We start from the raw sequence: 19172 nt of genomic DNA, 5'->3' as shown, positions 1-19172 counted from the left end.
TAAGACACGTTTCGATGAATATAAGCACTTTATGCCCTCTTCTTAGGACCTAATTACTTTAATAATACACATGTTTTGTGAATATAAGTATTTTGTGCCCTCTACTTAGGCCCTAGTTATTGAAGGATTCTCCCATGGTCTCTAGGTGGGGCCATGTTAAGGAGAAAATTACAATTTTATACCAACGTTCCTAATATTTTCACATAAATTAATGTGCAAGACTGTGAGGCCTAGACTTTGTCCAGGGCCACAAATTTTGAGACATAAAAATTTCATGCATCAAATATTAGCATATAACAACATCAACCTGGGCTCTCATAAAATAGAATGCAAAGTTACATTGAATTTTGGAAAATGCCTTTTGTATTCTTGGGTTAATTGAAATGAGATTGTTAGTTTGTTGCCATCATCCTATGACAAACATACATCTATGACGTATGCTCCGAATAATATTTCAAAAGTCTTTAACAACTAATGCAAAAGCTTGTAACGTGGACTTGGTGCTTTAGTACATCAACTACATTGATCGAAGGTGCCCTCTTCACCATCTTCATGCTCCAACCATATTCAATGGAGAGAAAGCTTGTGGGACTCCAAGCCATTGTGAGAGACTTGATGAAATGAGCAATTATAGCTACAATTTTTTTCCTTCATACTACCATCAATGTTATTGTCATCATATATTCCGGTATTGACTCCTACGTCCCATAATGCAATTTATTTCAAGTTAGGCTAATCTATTACCTCTACCAACATGATTTTTGCGAGTCAAAAAATTCTCAAAGAAGGTGCATAAACTTGCTTATGATATTCATATAATCTTGCCTAGTTACGATCTCATTTTTGAAACATTGAAGTCAGCATGGACCCATGATAAGTATAGGGAGATGAACTTGCATCCTTTGAACAAATAGAATATAGAGGGTCCCTATCTTTGGAAGTGCTCCTCAAATTGAGAGTCCACTATGGTATTCAGTGATGTAGAACTCATTGTAATTTGGTACTAACTCCTATAGTCCCATAGTGCAATTCGTGGTCCCGGTTATGCTAATCCCATGTGCAAAATATGCATTGCTTACTCAAAAGTTGAGTTGATAGCATCCTACCCCTTGATGGGACTCTATCATTGACCGATTAAGATTTGTATATGGACTTTAAACATCCATGACCCCTTCCTTCCAAACTATAGTTTCATCATGTTTCGTATATCCACGAGTTGCACCAAATTCCAATTGACCTTGCTTTGTTCGTCAATGTGATTCTTATCATAGATTTTTCCTCCTTTGATTCAATTTATCTAGCCCACAATTTTGAAATTGTGCCACATTTACAAAAAAGGTCTACTTTATGATTTTCTAACTGCATTTTCCAATTGAATTTTTGTGGAAGCAAATGCCATCTTGTGTTGTGGTCCACTCAACCTAATTGGTTAACATTTGACACCCATGTATCAACACCTTTAAACATCCATGACCTCTTCCAAACTATTATTTTCATCATAGTTTCTTGCATGCATGAGTTGTACCATCTAAACTTGCTTGTCAGTCAATGTGATTCTTATCATAGATTTCTCCTGCTTTGATTCAATTTATATAGCCCACAATTTTTGAAATTTGTGCCACACTTATAATAGAGATCTACTTTCCCAACTGCATCTTCCCATCGAATTTTTGTGGAAGCAAATCTCATCATGCCGACAAACCACGCAATCATAGCATCACACGTGGACACGTAGTGCCAATTGCATCATGCCACGTGCCCCATCTGCTGCCATGGACGGGTAGGAATCGTGGCAAACGGGGTGAACCGGGAACCGACCGACGGACAGGTGATCACGACACCTAGAATCGGCTTCCAGATTCCGGGCGACGGGAAGAAGGGGGCGGATGATTGATAATGGATCAAGGTTTGTTGTGTGATGGATATAATTTTCTTGGGATTGCTAAAGCGTAGTCTCTACGCTCTTGTGGTGGTTGAGTTCTCTAGTCTAAAGACTTGGATTCTGTGCCCACTCTCCGTCTTTGCGGATTTGCTCTAGATTGTGTCTGTGGTACTTTGGAACTTGCAGTCACCTTTGGATTGATGCCCTGCCGTCTGTCCATTTCAATGGTGATCACACCCATCGGAATTCCGACTCGTTTCATCCTTCCTCCCATGATTCTTCCTCCCCTCGACGTCAGGATCGCCCGCACAGTTTGTTGATTGCTTTTTTGGATTCGTGGGTTGGTTCGGGATTTCAATCCCATACGGGAATTGTGAAAGATCATCGACTTGTTGACCTGCCTCTCAGCTCAAAATTGGAGCTTTGATTCCGTTTGGCAGCTTCTTGCTTGGATTTGGGCGCTTCGTCCCTTGCGTTGCGAGTGCGGATGCAAAGCAACAGCTTCCTCGTTGCAGTTGCAGGCACGTTTCTTCCTGCAGCGCCTTTGACTCTTTCGATTTTCGTTGATTGATTGCGATTGCAAAAGGAGAATTTGCTTCTGTCATCAGTGTGACTTGCCTGCCAAGGAGCTGTTCTTCAAGAAGATGGGCTTGTTTCGAGCGCTCTCTTGCTTCCGAGTCCGCCTTTAGTTCATTAGAACCTTGCCGCGTGCATGCCTTTACGTTTGAACACAACGGATGGTGCATTTCCGGCCCGTCCTCTGCTGTTGTTGGTTGACACGAGATAATAGTTTCTCATACTGTGTTTCTACAAATACTAATAACCCTGTCGTTCCTCCCATGCATCGTTTTTGCATTTATGCCTGTACGAAGGTCTTTTCAAGGGTACCATAGCGCTGACTTTAGCTTTAGCAAGGCACAGACACTAGGCTGAAGACATTTCAGTAGCAGATCCGATTGCTGGTAAGTGCTATCGGCGAGGTCGAAACGTGTGAGGCGATGTGAAGCAAACACATCTTGCGAATTCACCTTCTTTTGTGATCTCTTCGTTAAGAGCCTCCTGTAGTTTTTGGGCCTAGTCGCACCGGCTTGAGACGCAGCCCCGCTCTTTCTTCAGAACAATGTGAACCAGGGAGAGGCTTTGATGAGCGAGATGGGATCGGCCAAGGGGAAGGATGGAAGAAATGCAGTAGACTCTAGCAAGTACGTCCGGTACACTACAGAGCAGGTTGAAGTCCTGGAGCGCATTTACAGCGATTGCTCAAAGCCTACTTTGACTCGTCGCCAGCAACTAATTAAAGAGCTCCCCATTCTCTCAAACATTGGGCAGAAGCAGCTCAAAGTCTGGTTCCAGAATAGAAGGTGAGTAGCTGGATTGTCAATTCAAGCTTGTTACACGCTCCATTGAGACTTTCAAAGGACAACTCCAATTACGAGCTGAAAAGAGACAACCATTTTATAATCTGCATATGTAGTATGCAAAGAGAGTTTGTTCGGGCTTTGATGTAGGATCTTATGAGCTTCTGAATAGAGCCTGGACTTTGTATGGGCTTCCAGGTGTCGAGAGAAGCAACGCAAAGAAACAAGCCGCCTGCAGAACTGTTATACCAAACTAAATGCCATGAACCAAATACTTGTAGAGGAAAACGAAAGGTTACAGAAGCAAGCTGTTCAGTTGAACACAGAGAATCAATATTTGCGCTGGCAATTGCAAATGCAGCACATCAACACTGGCAAGAATCTGCGTCCTGCTCAGCAGGTTTGAAACTATTTCTGGGCTCCTCTAGCTTGGGATAGGTTTTGTCTAGTAAATTGACAAGATCGCTCTTTTATGGAGTGGTGTTTTTTGAAGTACAACGATCTATGCTGATCTGTCTTTGCCCATTCTTATCTAGCTGAGAGCCTGAGAATCACCTCTTTTTGGAATTCGTAATATGGGTATAGTTGCAGCCGTTCTTATTTTCCAAGGCATTTCACTTTTTCTTGTAAAGTTCTGCTCTCTTTTGGTGCACCTAAGTTTGAGTTGGACTGTGCATGAATGCATTTTTGACCCAGCCTGCCATGAGAGAGAGAGAGAGAGAGAGAGAGACTGATCCCAGTTGAGAAGTGGATGGTTTCTAACTTTTTGGGCATTTATACCAGGAGTTGTGGGTATGCTTTGGTTTTTGTAAATATGTGTATTTTTGGATTGGTGATTACCTTAATTGCAGCCTTTCTCAGTCTTCTTGTATTTTAGCACCTCTTTACCCTCTTGCACTATGCTATGTGATTGAGCTGTAATTAACTTCACTACCCTAAATTTTATCTTGACCTGAGACGTTGTGATTGTGTTGCAGCCTGATGCCAATCCTTGGGGCATAGCTATTGTGTCCTCTTCTTTGTCGCCTTTTGGGAACTTTCAAATGTGATCATGAAAGAGGCTCGGGACGTTGTCCAAAAGAGCCATGCAGGACCAAGAGTAGGAGAAAGCCCCTTTGTCAGACGTTTGCAAATGTCATTAATCATCTAAGTGAAACAGCAGTGTGCTCATCGTGCTCTTCATTATGTGTCTCGGGGAGCATTTGCGTGTGAAGTGATCAATGGCACAGCCCACAGTATTTGGTTGCTAGGTCACACGGTACCATGGCACTGTGTATTGCTTGGATAGTGCCTTTAGTTATTGAGCTCTGCTTAATGATTTGTTCCTGCCTAAGGTTTTCTTTTGTCACTAGTTTTTTGGTGCTAATATTAGTGCCTCTCTTGTTATCTTGCTATGCAAAGATAGTGCCGGGTTTAGTCAATGTAGTTTTGTGGTAAAATGAAGAGTGGGTTTGTTGGTTCTTCAAAACTTTGGGCAGATTCTGTGCCTGGCTTAGAAAGATATAAAAAAAGAGCCTCCAAGTGCTTCAAATGTGATGGTGGGTGAAAATATGTTTGGGCACTCTTTTAAATTCTAAATATAGTTTCAATAGTCAATACGTTTTGAACTGCATGCAGATTTCATGGACTGGCTGGTAGGCTTCTTTATTCCTTCGTACTCTCTCAACTTGTTCCACTCTGTATTTATGTTACCCTTTTCTTTAGATCGTCATAAACTGTACGGCATTTTGTCCCATGCGCAACAAGGTTATTACTCTTGGTTTGCTCACTTAGCTTGATGTGCCAGCTGATTATTTCAAATTGTCCTTTCAGGACAAGTGTGAAGTATCTTTGATTTCCGGCAGTATAGAGAGTTTTGACTTTGTAGCAAATGTGAGGTCCCCTGAATAGAATGCGTTTGATTTTCTAGGCGGCTTCATTTGTTCTAAAACATCTTTCTGGGATTAGCCCGTGGCCATCTGTTTAACTCTAGGTAGCCACAAGGGCTGCCAGACCTGCAGGAGAAAGACCTGGGCCAGCAGCATTAGGAGAAGCCACGTGGACAGCAGCTGTAGACTAACATGGCAACAGCAGGCCCATGTAGGCTGCCATATCTTTCGTGGCTGACCAGAACAATCCCGTGAGCAGATCTGGGCTAGAACAGCAGCAGACAGGTGCCATGGCAGCCGGTCACAATAGGAGACGGGCAGATCAGCAGGCTGACTGCCATGTCAGCAGTTGGCCAAAACAGCAACCAATTCCAGGGGTCAGCATTCATCCTCTGTACAGACCAGGTCAGCCTCCCTTCAGCCAGATGGTTCTAGAGGGCGGCTGAGCCTATAAAAGGCCCTCACACCCCTCATTCTGCAGTGTTTAATAGCAGCTCCAGCTTTCAGCCTTTGGGCCTCTCAGTTCCCTCTCCACAGCCTCCTCAGCACTTTGCCATGGAGTATGTAGCCTGTCTAAGGTACAGCCTCCTCAGCACTCGATTTGTGACCGGCCTTTGACCGACAAAGGGCAGTGTAACTGACTCTATTATCTCACAAATCTGAAATACAGCCAACTTGAACCATTGCCATTGCCCACAAACAAAACTTAGAGCATATAACTTCACTGCATAGCATCATTGAACCATTTAAGACAAGGGAGACTAGAATGCCCCTACTCAAAAGCATGAAGAGTGACACCTCCTGGCACCAACACTTGGCGCCCCTTGTGGTATTTATATAATTACTGGTTAGCTCAAATACAAGGGACTCCCTTCAAGAGCTCACCCGCAAGTGCAACCCAGTACAAAGCCAACCCGTGGCTGTGCCAGTAATCAACTCCTAGTGCTATTCTCTTGGTTCCTTTCAATAGCCATGCATAACACAAGTAGAACAACCCGACAACATGCCAAGCAATGCATCCACGTAGATCAGAGCCATTACCGAGCCCAAGGCTTGCCATTGCACCCCCAGGAAGAGACTATCACAACCAATGCCCCAATCCTCTTTGGGGCCAATGGTAGGGCATCCAACCTTGCGGAATCTTAGTAAGAATGATAGTAGCATAGAGTAGAAAGAGAAGATAAAAATCCAGCCAATAGAAAGAGCCTGTTTCAGCTCAGAACAGCCCCAGAAGTTGGTTGAACAGCAGATAGCAGACTTTGGTAGGAGGGAGCTGCCTATGAGCGACTTCTTGCACCAGAAGAGATCAAGAAAGAGGGTTCAGCCAGCTGAAACAGATCTGCCATGATTGCGACCACCAGAGTGGTGATTCCAGCCCACCAGCACCTCCGTTTTCGGCGTCCAAGAATATGGCCTCAGAATCAAGAAAGGAAGACTTTTGTCATGAAGAAAGTCGAGAAAAGCTCCAAAAATGGCCCAGAATGGAGGCATCCAGGTCTAGGAAGCATGCCAGCAGCAGAGAGCACTAAGGGGAGGAGAACTGTCGCGAAGAAAGCTCGAAAAATGACTTCAGCCAGCAAGAGGGAGGTTGCAAAAACCCGCCATCTTCACAATGAGGCTCCTTTGGTAGGGCAAAAGACTCTCAAAACAGCAAGGAAGGGAAAGGAAGGGCCCTAGGGGCTTCCAGGGGTGACACCTAGGTGCCACAAGGCAAGCAGAGAGGACACACTAACTCCACACACAGATACATGGCAAAATGAGGCATGGGAATTTAATGCCCCTAGGGGGGTTAGTTGGCACACCATGACCCTAATGCTTAGGAACCAATGATCCTAGTTTATAGGATCTCTAGGGGGTCAATTTTTAAAGGATGACCCCACTGAACCAAACCAATGACCTTAGAAATTGGAACCACTCTAATAGCACTAGGAGTTGCACTTATTGCACATGAAATCATAGGTACCTTTTGGGCATTAACTAAGGCCCCTAGCTTGGTACCCTAGGCTAAATTCAGTGACAGTTAGTTTGGACACCTCACCATCACCACCACGTCCCTGTGACACGATTTAATCCCAACAGCTACACCAAAGTTGTGAGTAATTCTCGAGCCACATCATGTGTCGACTTCCAATCCTTCTAAGCGCATTGGCAAGGAATAACCAAAGACAAGGAGGGAGTCAATTAGAGAACTACATGTGGGAGAGCAAAATATACATGGGTTGGGCTTTTTTAGGGCCTGTAGACACATGATGAGCCTATGTGCATGTGGGGTATATTCTTTGGCCAAATAAAGAGGAGTTAGATGCTTGTCCGCCCCCATAGATGTTCGTCGTCTTGAGAGTGATGAGGTAGCTTAGAGAATGGGGTGGGATTTTTTGGGAGCTATCATCTCCTAATTGTTCACACTAAGGAGCTTACATTGCAGTTAGAGGCCTTTGGGAACGGAGCCTATGTGGATGTGGGATATATTATTTGGTCAAATAAAGAGGTGAGTTAGATGATTGAGGACCCTACCATTCTCACATCATGTCCATCATTTATAGACTCCATATAGCTTGTCATAAGTCCAACCTTGCACCATGGACTCACACTTATAATTGCTCTTATGCTTGAATAATCTTTGATGGATGTCAGATTTCTCAAGCCCCTTAACAACAATGCAGGACTCTCTTATGATTTTTTACTAAAATGGGTCTATGCTACACTTGGCACCATGGAATGATCAATATACAAATTTTGCCCCATGTAAGATGAAAAATGTTCATTAAAGAAGTTATATCTCACCTTGCTCTCTCCAATTTGTTGGTCAGCGTGGTAGGGGCCACTTGGCAGTCCCCCACACCCATTGGTGTGGCACATGGGACCCACCTTTACTAAAGGTGATGCCATCTTTTTATTTTCTTTGATTATCGACAGTTTTCCTCATGCTTAGAATCTTCTATTAATCCCATAGTATTAAACCTTCAAACCTCGCCTATCATCATTGCCCTTAGGTTCCCCTTGCATTCTAACGAATTGAGTTATCTTCCATTATCATGGGTGAGGGAACATGCTCTTCCTTAAGAAAAGTTTTATCTCCTTGTAGACTATATTTGGAAATCATTGTAAGGGTGCTAAGTTTTCCCATGTCACATGTTCTTTTGGAGTGTATAATATGAAAGTAATTGCAATTACCAATTCTTTTTGGAGCACTAGACAGATAAATCCTTCTATTGGAGTTACCTCTACATCTTGGATTCCATCTCCTCATCTAATATGAAAGGAACATAACACTTATATGAGTTGGGCATTTTTAGTTGATTTTTAAGCATGATAATTCTAGACATGTTCTTAGCATTGAATCTGTTCTCCAATGCTTTCCATGCGTTCATATATGATGTCTCTTCTTTGATTATTAAAATCATGGTTCCTTGACATTAAATTCGACGAGGTTTGAGTGCTAATTGACATTCATCCCAGTATGCTTGTTATTCACCAAGTGCTTTAGCTTCATAGACATGGTCAAGGGCATTGTTGCACTCGTTTGCATGACGTTTCTATATTTTCTCTGACTTTGTGACAATGTTTGATGGTTCCTTCAATTGGAAAATGCTCATAACTTTGAACTTCCAATGCCCATAATGCTTATCATCCAATTTGACAACTCTGATCCAATAATATTATGTCGTCACGTGATTTTGCTATTTTTTTCACACTGATGTCCAATCGATGATTGTAGACATGTGAGTTTCAAACACTAATATTTTCATTAAATAAAAGAGGCTTGATGAAAACATAACTCAAAACTGATAAAACTATGCCAAGACATAGTATAAACAGTTTGAAATGCTGCCAAAAAATAATTATTATAAGAGTTCTGATTCTTTCAAATATGCCAAAAATGAACAAAGTGGATTTACAGGTGTGGCATCTAATTTTTTGAAGGTGTTTGTTAAGAGTGCATAGGAATTTGATATAAAATGTATTTACAAATGTGGCATCTAATATTTTGAAGGTGCTTATTAAGAGTGCACAAAAATTTAATATAAAATGAGCATGCTATGACCATATATTTTGAAAAATAAGTATCGACAAATGCACTAATAGGTGGGATTAGTGCTGTGTAAAGATGGTGATAATGGAATCAAAATGAGATAAAAAACATGATTTTTCAGTATACGAAATCATGGTGCAAACTCGGTCAGGGATGATTTTTTCATGTTAGTTTCGTTAAGAAGTGAAACTTTTATATTGGTGTCAAAAGTTTGTATGACCTAATAAAAATAAATCTTTAAAATATTCGCTAGGATTTGAAACTTTTATATGAAAAATTTTGAAGTTTCATCAAGATTTACATATTTTACTTCAAAATTCAAAAGAAAATATACAAAAGTGTACTATATTCTATAAATATTATAAAACTAAAAAAAGCATATTGATAAACTTTCACCATGATTTTATATTAACATAGGAACATACCTTCGATAAAAACATCCATGAACTTGGTCCAAAATGATCAAGATATGGGCATGTGAATTGGGTGTGTTTCATGTGCATGGTGCTAGAGTTTTGGATGCTTATTGGCCAGAGGAAGCTATGTCAAACATCAATAAGTCCATATACATTATCATTGATGGCATGGATACAACAACCCTTGCAACATAAGAGGGCACATGACCTTTTATAGCATTTTGGTTGTGACTTTCTCGCGGATTCCCTTGGCCACTTATGCTCTCAGCTCCCTATCCCATCATCCTTCTCCCAACATTCCCACGAATCACCATCATAATTGGAACCCTCAACTAGCCCATCAAGCCACATCATCTCTAGATCCCTAGTCTTTTGGCCTCTTTTAGTGGTTTGTCCTTCAAATTTTCCTTTCACCCTCTCCCTTGTCTTTTCCTTTGCCTTTCCCCTTTGGCTTTTGCTTTTTCCCTTCCCTTTTGGCTTTCACCTTTGTCTTTTCTCCTACCTTCTACCATTTGTGTGTTTGGGTCGAGATCTTATCATCTAAGTGTGGACCTTTGCTCTTCACCCTTTGTCCTTTGGGCTTCATCCTTCATCCTTTGAGCTCCATTCTTTGTCTTTTGATGTTAACATTTCTTTTCTTCAGAGTTAACATTTATCCCCACCTCTAATTAGGCCATGTCCTTATGGATGTCTCAGTGCTCCCATGGCCCTATGAAGTCATCATTCATTATCCTTGTTTTGTTGCCGGCCTTCTTTTGGTCTCATGCATACAATGGGTCTTGTCTGCTAACACTTTCATTATCTTTGTAGTTGTCGACTTTCTTTTTGTCTTGTGCATACAATGAGACTTGTTTTTGCTAATGTTTCCATGCTTTATGTTTGTCCTTTGTCCTTCGGTCCTTTCAATCCTCATCCTCCGGCTTTGGTGTCAACCCTCATCATTCGATGTTTCTCTCTTGTTGGATGGCCTTCACCTGCCCCTTCAATCGTTGGTATTTGGTCTTTTGATTGCTATCCCTTGGTTTTTGTTTGGTCTATGTTTATGCTTTTGGCTCATCGTTTGTTAAATCATCCTCTTGATACCAACATTTTGCCTATGAACATACAGTATTACAGAGTCAACTTCATTCACCACATGGTTGCTGGGATTCTTTGGTCTCACGTAATTCTTGCATGCTCTCTGGCTCTTCCCCACTTCATTCCACAATTAATCATTTGTCCTTTGGACTTCAAATTTTTGGGCCGCTCCCTTCATTGGGTCACCAAGCAACGTAGAAACCAAATGCAACACAAAATCAAAAGAAGGGGCTCTAATCACACACTTTAGCTTTCAAAGATGTCATCAATCAATGTTTTCAGAAAATGATAGCATATTAAATATTTATTGCATGCCAATGCATGATTGAGTTTAAAAACAAGGAGACTTGGTGCAAGTTGCATTAGACTCCAAAGGAAGCACAAGTGATTTTGTTCTTCGACCTACTTCATCGGCTTCCATGAACATGCTTTTGTGAAGTTACCTTTCATTAACCCCTCTTGCTATGAGCTTTCATACATGCCCACATGCAAGAAAGGTGGGTTGTGTCAGCACTCCCATGCCTCATGGTACTCAGAGGTTGCGCCCTTCAAAGATCCGATTGTCTTCATGCATAGACACACCCATGCTTTGGCATCCTTCGATTGTCTTTTCTTCTTCTTGCTACTACCTCTTTTTTTCTTTCTTTGTTGAGGCTAAATCACTCAAAGCTCCTTGTTGTTAGGCTCCTTTCAGCCTTGCATAGCCCATCACTCCTTTGTTCACACTTAGCCTTTGTATGCTAGCCTTAGGACTTAGTCAATTGACTCGACTCATCAACCATACGATTGACTTTGGGCCCATATAGGCCACCTGTTTTTAATTTCTCATTATCATTCGCAAGTAGTCATGTTTGCTTCGGCTTGTTGTCTGCTCCCTTACATTCCACTCTCATGAGAGCTTCTACCTACCTTCCCCCATACTCAGCCAACCAGTACTCCTACTTGCCATTTTGCTCAAATTCTATTTAGTGCCTCATTTTGTTGCTGAGAACCTACTTTTTGAGCAGAGAAACAATCCAAACAGCTGTTTTTTGACTTTTTGAGGTTCAATTTTGACGTTTTTTGAAACTTTTGTGCTGCTCGCATACAAATGACCCTGTTGCGCATCATTTGGACCAGGGGAAAAAGTTTGTACAACCTGTCCATATAGTTGTATAGTTGTACAGACCTGTACAACATCTGTGCAACACTGCCAAGAATCCGTAAGACCTGTTAGGATGTGATTTCGAGCATTTTTCGACTGTTTTTTGGGGTTTTTGGCTCAAATTTTGACTTTTTTTGTCATTTGGCCCTTCCTCCAGCTACTCCAACCGGCTCTATCACCATTTGGCAGGACTTTTCTCCCTCTTGACTCAGATCTACCTGATTGCTGGTAGATTGGGAGATATTCTCAGATTTGTAGGTTATTTTATCACATTTGCACTCATTGTAGTGACATTTGGCTACTTTGATATGAAATTTAGCACTTCTCAGTGACATTGGCAAGAAATGTCAATAGATTTGGCCACATTTGCAAAATTTGAGGCTTTTTCACGTTTGCCCTCTTTTTGACATATTTGCCCTCTCAGAATTTGGGCCTTTTGTCAGATTTGCTGATATTTGCTTGGCACAGCCAGATTTGGGATTTTCTTGCATTTGCCCTTTGATTTGGGTATTTTTGGCCACTATTTCCCAATCCCCCACCTCTTCCACCACAGCCTTGTAAACAAGGGAGTAATTCTACAATCTCATGAGAGGGTTTGGCTTGGCTGACCCCGACCAAATCAATTCGTATACTAGACAAAATAGGGTGGCAACAAGACCCACCACCAACCACAGTATTTGGTAATGCACCCAACAAGCCTGTACGCATTTTAGCTGAGGGACCCTCAGGTCCACACGTACACTTGTATGAGGGGGAGCCCTCCTTCACAAGGAATTCTGAGCCCTATTACCTAGGTATTGGCCTCCTAGTCCTGAATGATGGAGGGTTGATGGACATTGGGGATAACACGTTCCCAATATCAATGGCCCCTCGTCCCAATCTGTTTGCAACTTGGGGAGGAGCTCCTGAGAGCACCTCCTTCCCCACGTCTTCATCCTATAGACCGGTACCAAACATTAATATACCCATACCAAGGCCCATACCGATAAGACCAATAGACCCGATCCCATCGCATATGGTGGCTCCAGGTCCCACGAGGCTAGGTTAATCCATTCCGATCCCTATTAAGCCAACAAACTTTTATAATTGACCCTGAGGACTACCCAACTTTGGCACCTTGCTAGTACCCCAAGCACCTTCGCCCGTGCCACAGACAATACTCACTGATGAGGCAATGAGGATCCTAGTGCAAGTGCTAGGAAGGGGGGCGGTGCCTCCAATAGTCATGGGGATGGATACTAATGCCTCATGCAATCACCCGGTCATGATCTCTAAGCTCATTACTAAGTTCTTAGGTGAAGTAGATCTCGCCTCCCACATTGAAAGGTTTGAGCAGATCTACGAAACTTTTGGAGACATCGGTGACTTGGACAAAGTGAACACGGTTGGGATTAGCCTTGATGCGGCAAGGCAGGCTAGTAGTATAGAGCCCTAGACCTGAAGAAAAGATCAACTGGGAGACTCTACGGAAGGCCTTCAAAGTGGGATTCACTCCCACAAGCCCAAAGTGGAGCTTGATCAGCCAGTTGTATGAAGTCAAGCAAAAGAGCACAAAACCCTTCGAGAATATATTGCAAGGATCAAACATCTAAATGCCCATTGTGAACCACACAAGAGGGTGAGCAACGAGCATCTACTGTCTTGATTCCTCCTCGGGTTAAGGGATGCTAAGTTGCATGATCATCTATTCATCTTGAATCCCACATCCATTGAGTTGTGTAGCAAGATGGATGTGCTCCTGGATGATAACATGAAGCTATTTTACGAAGTGTCTGATTGCCTATGCTCATTCAGGAACTAAATCTAATTAAAATAGTGGGGCATCTGGAAGATCGTCTTCCACTCCTGTAGCAAGCTCACAGTTAGGGATTCGAGACATGTGATTCACCATGAATTGCGTATGTCTCTTTCTGACTACCACTGTAAAATAAAATTAAAAAAGGATAAGCAATGTGACCTGTCATGCATAGTTTATTGACTAAGTAAAGGAGGGCCTAGTGATCAACGAAGAAGAAAAACTTGTTTGCTACTATCAAGTAATTCCTAAACCTTTTAAATGCATATACCATGGCCAAGCCTTCATGTTCCGTGGTTCCCCCAAGACAAAGCACTCAATAAGGATAGGGCTACAAAACTCATCAAGGATGCAACCCCATACCAATTGATAGCCAAACAACTCTACCAGATGGGGAAATATGGTATCATGCACTGATGTGTCCAAAAAGATGAATTTGTGAAAGTCTTAGAGGAAGCTCATTCTGGCATCACTGATGGCCATGTCATTGGAGATCTTACAACCCGCAAGGTTTTACAAGCTAAGTTATGGTGGCCAACACTCTTCCTGGATGTCGCTGAGTTCATCGTGCATTGTGATCCTTGTCAATGCATCTCCATACCTCATAACTAGGACTACATGCCATTGATTGGGGTCCTCATTATTGATCAGCCCTTTGAAAAGTGGGGGATCGATTTTGTTGGCCTTATCAATAGCCACCACGAAGGGTACCCATGACTGTTATATTATTGTGGGCCATGGATTATTTCACTAAATGGAAAGAGGCCAAGGCCACCAGAAAATTGGATATGAGGGCCACTACAAAGTCCCTGTATGCAAACGTGATAACCTGCTTCGGACTCCCTCTTGATATTGTGAGCGATAGAGGGACACACTTTGTGAGAATGAAACGATTAGAATACTAATGAGTGAGTTCCTTGTAGTGCATTGGAAACTACCCCAAAGCAAACGGACATGCTGAGAGCTCAAACAAGTTCTTGTGCCAATGCATGACATGTATGGTTGATGCGAGCCAGACCAATTGGGAGAATAAACACACCGCCGCACTATGGGCCTATCGAACGGCCTACAAGGTGAAAAATTACACACCCTTTAGCCTCACATTTGGGGTGGAAGCGGTAATGCCCATGGAATTTATCGTGCCCAGCCTTAGAGTGGTGGTTAGTATCGCATATCCGATGAAGCCATTCCTGAGTGGTTAATCGAGCTTGAAAAGCTTGATGAGACAAGGCTGAGGGCCGCCGCCTATGGCATGAAAGTGGAGAAGCTATGCCAAAAAAATAGTTTGATCACAACTTGCATAATAAGAACATAAAGGAAGGTGATATTACTCTTCTATATAGCATAAGAAACACCAAGTGCAAGCTCAAGTACCACAACATGGGTCCCTATTGGGTGGTAGAAATCACGACACAAGGGTCTTGCAAAATTGCAACTCTTGACGGCATGGAGATGGATGGCTACATTAATGGTAGTAAACTTAAATGCTACTATGGTCCCTTAACATTGCAAACCTTATTGGCCATCCATTGAGAAAAGGAGCTAAAACTAGAGGTCACTCGTATGAAGCGGTAGCCCTTAAAGCACGTCATGCCAAGGCAAAGCATTTAGGACTTATATCTATTTATAAAGCATCCATGGAAGGGTTACACCCCATGGAAGACCTGACAGTTGCTCCCATAATAAGAGTGTGAGTTGATTCAGGAAGACATTTGTTTAGGCAATGCATTCATTGATCCAGGTGCGAGCCATAATTTGATCTCCTATGACATATGCACTCAGATCCTGACCTTCAAAGTAACCCTGGAACCCACACCTGTCATGGTTCATGTTGTAGATCAAAAGATTTCCCCCGCTATTGATTATATTAAAATCCCCTTATTCGTTGACAACCATTTCATGGCAAGTTGGTTTTATGTTATGCCAACAGGTGCCATGGATGAACATGTAATTTTAGGGAAAACATGGTGTTTGATAGTCAACTACCAAATTGGCTGGCGAGAATGAATGGATACCCTACTTATAATAGCCACACCTCGGTGGTCCCGATTGAATGCCAAGACTTCAATTGTGTCATACTCTAAAGAGAGGAAGGTCGACAAGTAGCCGACGGATCCCACAGTTCCACGAGCCAGTCCCACCATAGCACACCCAGGAAGGATGATATTTTAACCCAAGCGGCACCATGGGCATAGAGAGGAAATTACTTAATTGGGCTCCCAAAGGACTCAAACACCAATTCCTCTTCCCAGGTTCGTTCGGCCAAGAAAGAGCGAAGGTACAATTCAAGCTACCCACTCTCCTGTTATATTCATAAAGGATAAAGCTACATGCCCAAAAGGAAATAGGCCAAGCAGACACCAACAAACGAAGGGTCACAAGGAACACCACTCTACTCTCTCCTATGCTCCCCCTAAACCCTTAGTTCCTCAACCCTTAACCTCCATGATCTACGAGGGAGACGAGTTCTCCACCATGTACTCTACCCTGAACCTTGGATCCTCCTGTTCACCGTTGAACCTATTCTAAACTCTGGAACCTCTCTCTGAAACTTGGAACCTCCTTCTAAACCTTGAACCTCCATCTAACCCTTAAACTCCTCCGAAACCCTTCAATTCCCAATGAAGGCGAAAGCCTTCATTACCCCAACCATGATGATGTATGCCCCTTTCACACATGCATGCACTATGTTTTCTTACCACACTTAAGCCTACGTCTCTCACTAGAATACGACTCGAGGTCCTAAGCTACACTTATACTACAAGCGACAACACCAATATATCTGTAGGTGACAAAAAGCCTCGGAACCCTGCATACTGAGAATACCTTGCTCTTCTTACAGAAGTCATAAGAATTGGGCGCTGCCGAGGAGACTAGTGTCTCAAGTAATGAGTAAACATAAGCAAGTTTGTGTAAAAAACAAACTACTATGAATTTCCTGAACATAACACTCAAGGGCAAGGAGATTAAAATGTTTTCCAACTCTAGCCAAACATATCAACCCCAAGCATCAACCTTGGGTTACTACCTTAAGAAATTTTCTTTATTTCTTAGAAATAAGCCACTTGAAAAACAAATCAAGCTAGTTAATGGACACGAATGCGTAGAGCTTGCAATTTTGATCATTTCACCTTTCTACAAAAGAGTGATCCGAGCTAACCATGAAAAGTTATGACCCTAGAAGAGTTTAGGGTTTGACTCTAACCCTACACCCATTCCTATAAAAACCCACTCCACCCCCTCATTCTTCTTCTTTCACATCTAGCCTCCATCCTCTTGCCCATTCCGAGCCCTATGCAAGACACTCCTCCCTCTCCATCGACCACCACCCTACTCCCATCCTCACACGGTGAGTTTTTTCGAGCCCTTCTCATAGTAGCCATCAACCCACGAAGATCCGGATGGAGAGACTGGATCTTAAGAAGAAGCGATTGGTCTCATAGAAGAGGAGAGTGAGGGACGGTGGTCTCCCAGTGGGCCCGTGGCTTGAGCAGCTGCAGGTGGATGGCAGCTGCCACAGATGTACAGTCAGAGCTATGGAGACTATTCCTCACTGCTTATGGAGCTGCCCGGCAGCTTAGAGGATCTAGCTCGGAGCGCTTCGGATTGTGGCACGGCTTCAGAGCACGCAGAGAGATTTCATGTGGGGTAGGGCAGCTTGGCTTACAGAGGGGGGCCACACCTTCTCCATAGACACGGTCTCGCCAACTTACCGGATACAGGATCGGAGCATTCACAGCATTGCCGAGCTATTTCCAGCACTCCAGCATACATATACTAGCCGAATTTTACTATGGTGACCTGACCATCCAGAAGAAATATGATATCTTCCATGGGCGCAAGCTAGACCACAAGCGGTCCCAAAATCTGGATCTAACCTCCTTGGGCACCTGCTGCGCACTCCAGTGTCTCTCTTGCGAACGGGTCCAGGCCATTGCGCCCATCTAGATGCGATGTCCTATCCGCGTGGTGTACGAGAAGAAAGGCACCTCCTCCACTCTCTTTGAGAGACCTACTTTGGCCAGCCATAACCACTCTCCGGGGTCCCACTATATCTCGTTGAGAGGGCATCCCTCCCATAACCATAGTCTCCTGCGGGGGGCATCTAAGAAGGGTCAATCGACCACTCCTTGCCTAAATGTCCCACTACTTTGACCCTTTGCCAACCCACCTGGCCTAGGATACTTAAGTATGTCGAAGAATAAGAAACGATTGCATCAACTACTACATTGGGTGGGTACTGCGATTCATACTCGGCTGCTAGATCTAGACACCACAATGTCCACTAAAGGATATTGTTTCTTTTTGGGGTCACGAGACATCTTGTGGCTTAGCAAAATGCTTATGCTTAAGCATAAGCTCATGCTTATGCTCATGCATGAGCATGAGCTTATGCAAATGAGAGAAGGGGGAAATAGAGAAGGGGGAAAGAGAGAAGGGGGAATGAGAGAAGCATAAGCATAAGCTTATGCGGAAATAGAGAATGAGCTTATGCGGAAATAGAGAATGAGAGAAGCATAATCATGAGCTTATGCTTCTCTCATTCTCTATTTCCGCATAAGCTCATGCATAAGCATAAGCTTATGCCAAAATAGAGAAATAAAGAAGGGGGAAACTTAAGCATAAGCTCATGCTCATGCATGAGCATAAGCATGAGCTTATGCTTATGCTTATGCTTAAGTATTAGCATAAGCATAAGCTCATGCTCATGCATGAGCATAAGCATGAGCTTATGCTTATGCTTATGCTTAAGTATTAGCATAAGCATAAGCTCATGCTTATGCTCATACATGAGCATGAGCTTATGCGAATGAGAGAAGGGGGAAATAGAGAAGGGGAAAAGAGAGAAGGGGGAATGAGAGAAGCATAAGCATAAGCTTATGCGGAAATAGAGAATGAGCTTATGCAGAAATAGAGAATGAGAGAAGCATAAGCATGAGCTTATGCTTCTCTCATTCTCTATTTCCGCATAAGCTTATGCAGAAATAGAGAAATAGAGAAGGGGGAAACTTAAGCATAAGCTCGCATTAGCATAAGCATAAGCTCATGCTTATGCTCATGCATGAGCATGAGCTTATGCGAATGAGAGAAGGGGGAAATAGAGAAGGGGGAAAGAGATAAGGGGGAATGAGAGAAGCATAAGCATAAGCTTATGCGGAAATAGAGAATGAGCTTTTGTGGAAATAGAGAATGAGAGAAGCATAAGCATGAGCTTATGCTTCTCTCATTCTCTATTTCCACATAAGCTCATGCATAAGCATAAGCTTATGCAGAAATAGAGAAATAAAGAAGGTGGAAACTTAAGCATAAGCTCATGCTCATGCATGAGCATGAGCTTATGCAAATGAGAGAAGGGGGAAATAGAGAAGGGGGAAAGAGAGAAGGGGGAAAGAGAGAAGCATAAGCATAAGCTTATGCTTCTCTCATTCTCTATTTCTGCATAAGCTCATGCATAAGCATAAGCTTATGCAGAAATAGACAATGAGAGAAGGGGGAAATAGAGAAGGGGGAAAGAGAGAAGCATAAGCATGAGCTTATGCAGAAATAGAGATGGGGGAAAGAGAGAAGCATAAGCATAAGCTTATGCGAAAATAGAGAA

The 19172-nt window shown here is 42.8% G+C and overlaps 1 protein-coding gene across 2 annotated transcripts; it reads left to right on the top strand.

The window, feature by feature from the left end:
* Nucleotides 1-1950: 1950 nt before the first annotated feature.
* Nucleotides 1951-4586, top strand: LOC147904868 (homeobox-leucine zipper protein HOX10-like). Of its 2 annotated transcripts, none has more exons than XM_087388850.1 (4): nucleotides 1951-2844; nucleotides 2999-3243; nucleotides 3439-3640; nucleotides 4218-4586. In XM_087388850.1, exons 2-4 carry the CDS (start codon nucleotides 3026-3028, stop codon nucleotides 4287-4289), a joined length of 492 nt encoding a protein of 163 aa, XP_087244976.1. In that variant the 5' UTR covers nucleotides 1951-2844; nucleotides 2999-3025; the 3' UTR covers nucleotides 4290-4586. The 2 variants fall into 2 exon arrangements, with proteins under 2 accessions (XP_087244976.1, XP_087244967.1); XM_087388841.1 differs by having other exon boundaries at nucleotides 1952-2844; nucleotides 2948-3243.
* Nucleotides 4587-19172: the final 14586 nt, after the last annotated feature.

Source organism: Dipteris shenzhenensis, chromosome 2 (assembly GCF_047967505.1).
Source record: "Dipteris shenzhenensis isolate YYH24624 ecotype China chromosome 2, Dip_SZ_1.0, whole genome shotgun sequence".
Taxonomy (NCBI): Eukaryota; Viridiplantae; Streptophyta; class Polypodiopsida; order Gleicheniales; family Dipteridaceae; genus Dipteris; species Dipteris shenzhenensis.
This window is presented reverse-complemented; position numbering and strand designations above follow the sequence as displayed.

Coding starts and splice junctions, on each gene's coding strand:
- LOC147904868 (XM_087388850.1), top strand. CDS start 3,026: ATGAGCGAGATGGGATCGGCCAAGGGGAAGGATGGAAGAAATGCAGTA. Junction 3,244..3,438: donor GTCTGGTTCCAGAATAGAAG/GTGAGTAGCTGG, acceptor ATGGGCTTCCAG/GTGTCGAGAGAAGCAACGCA. Junction 3,641..4,217: donor ATCTGCGTCCTGCTCAGCAG/GTTTGAAACTAT, acceptor ATTGTGTTGCAG/CCTGATGCCAATCCTTGGGG.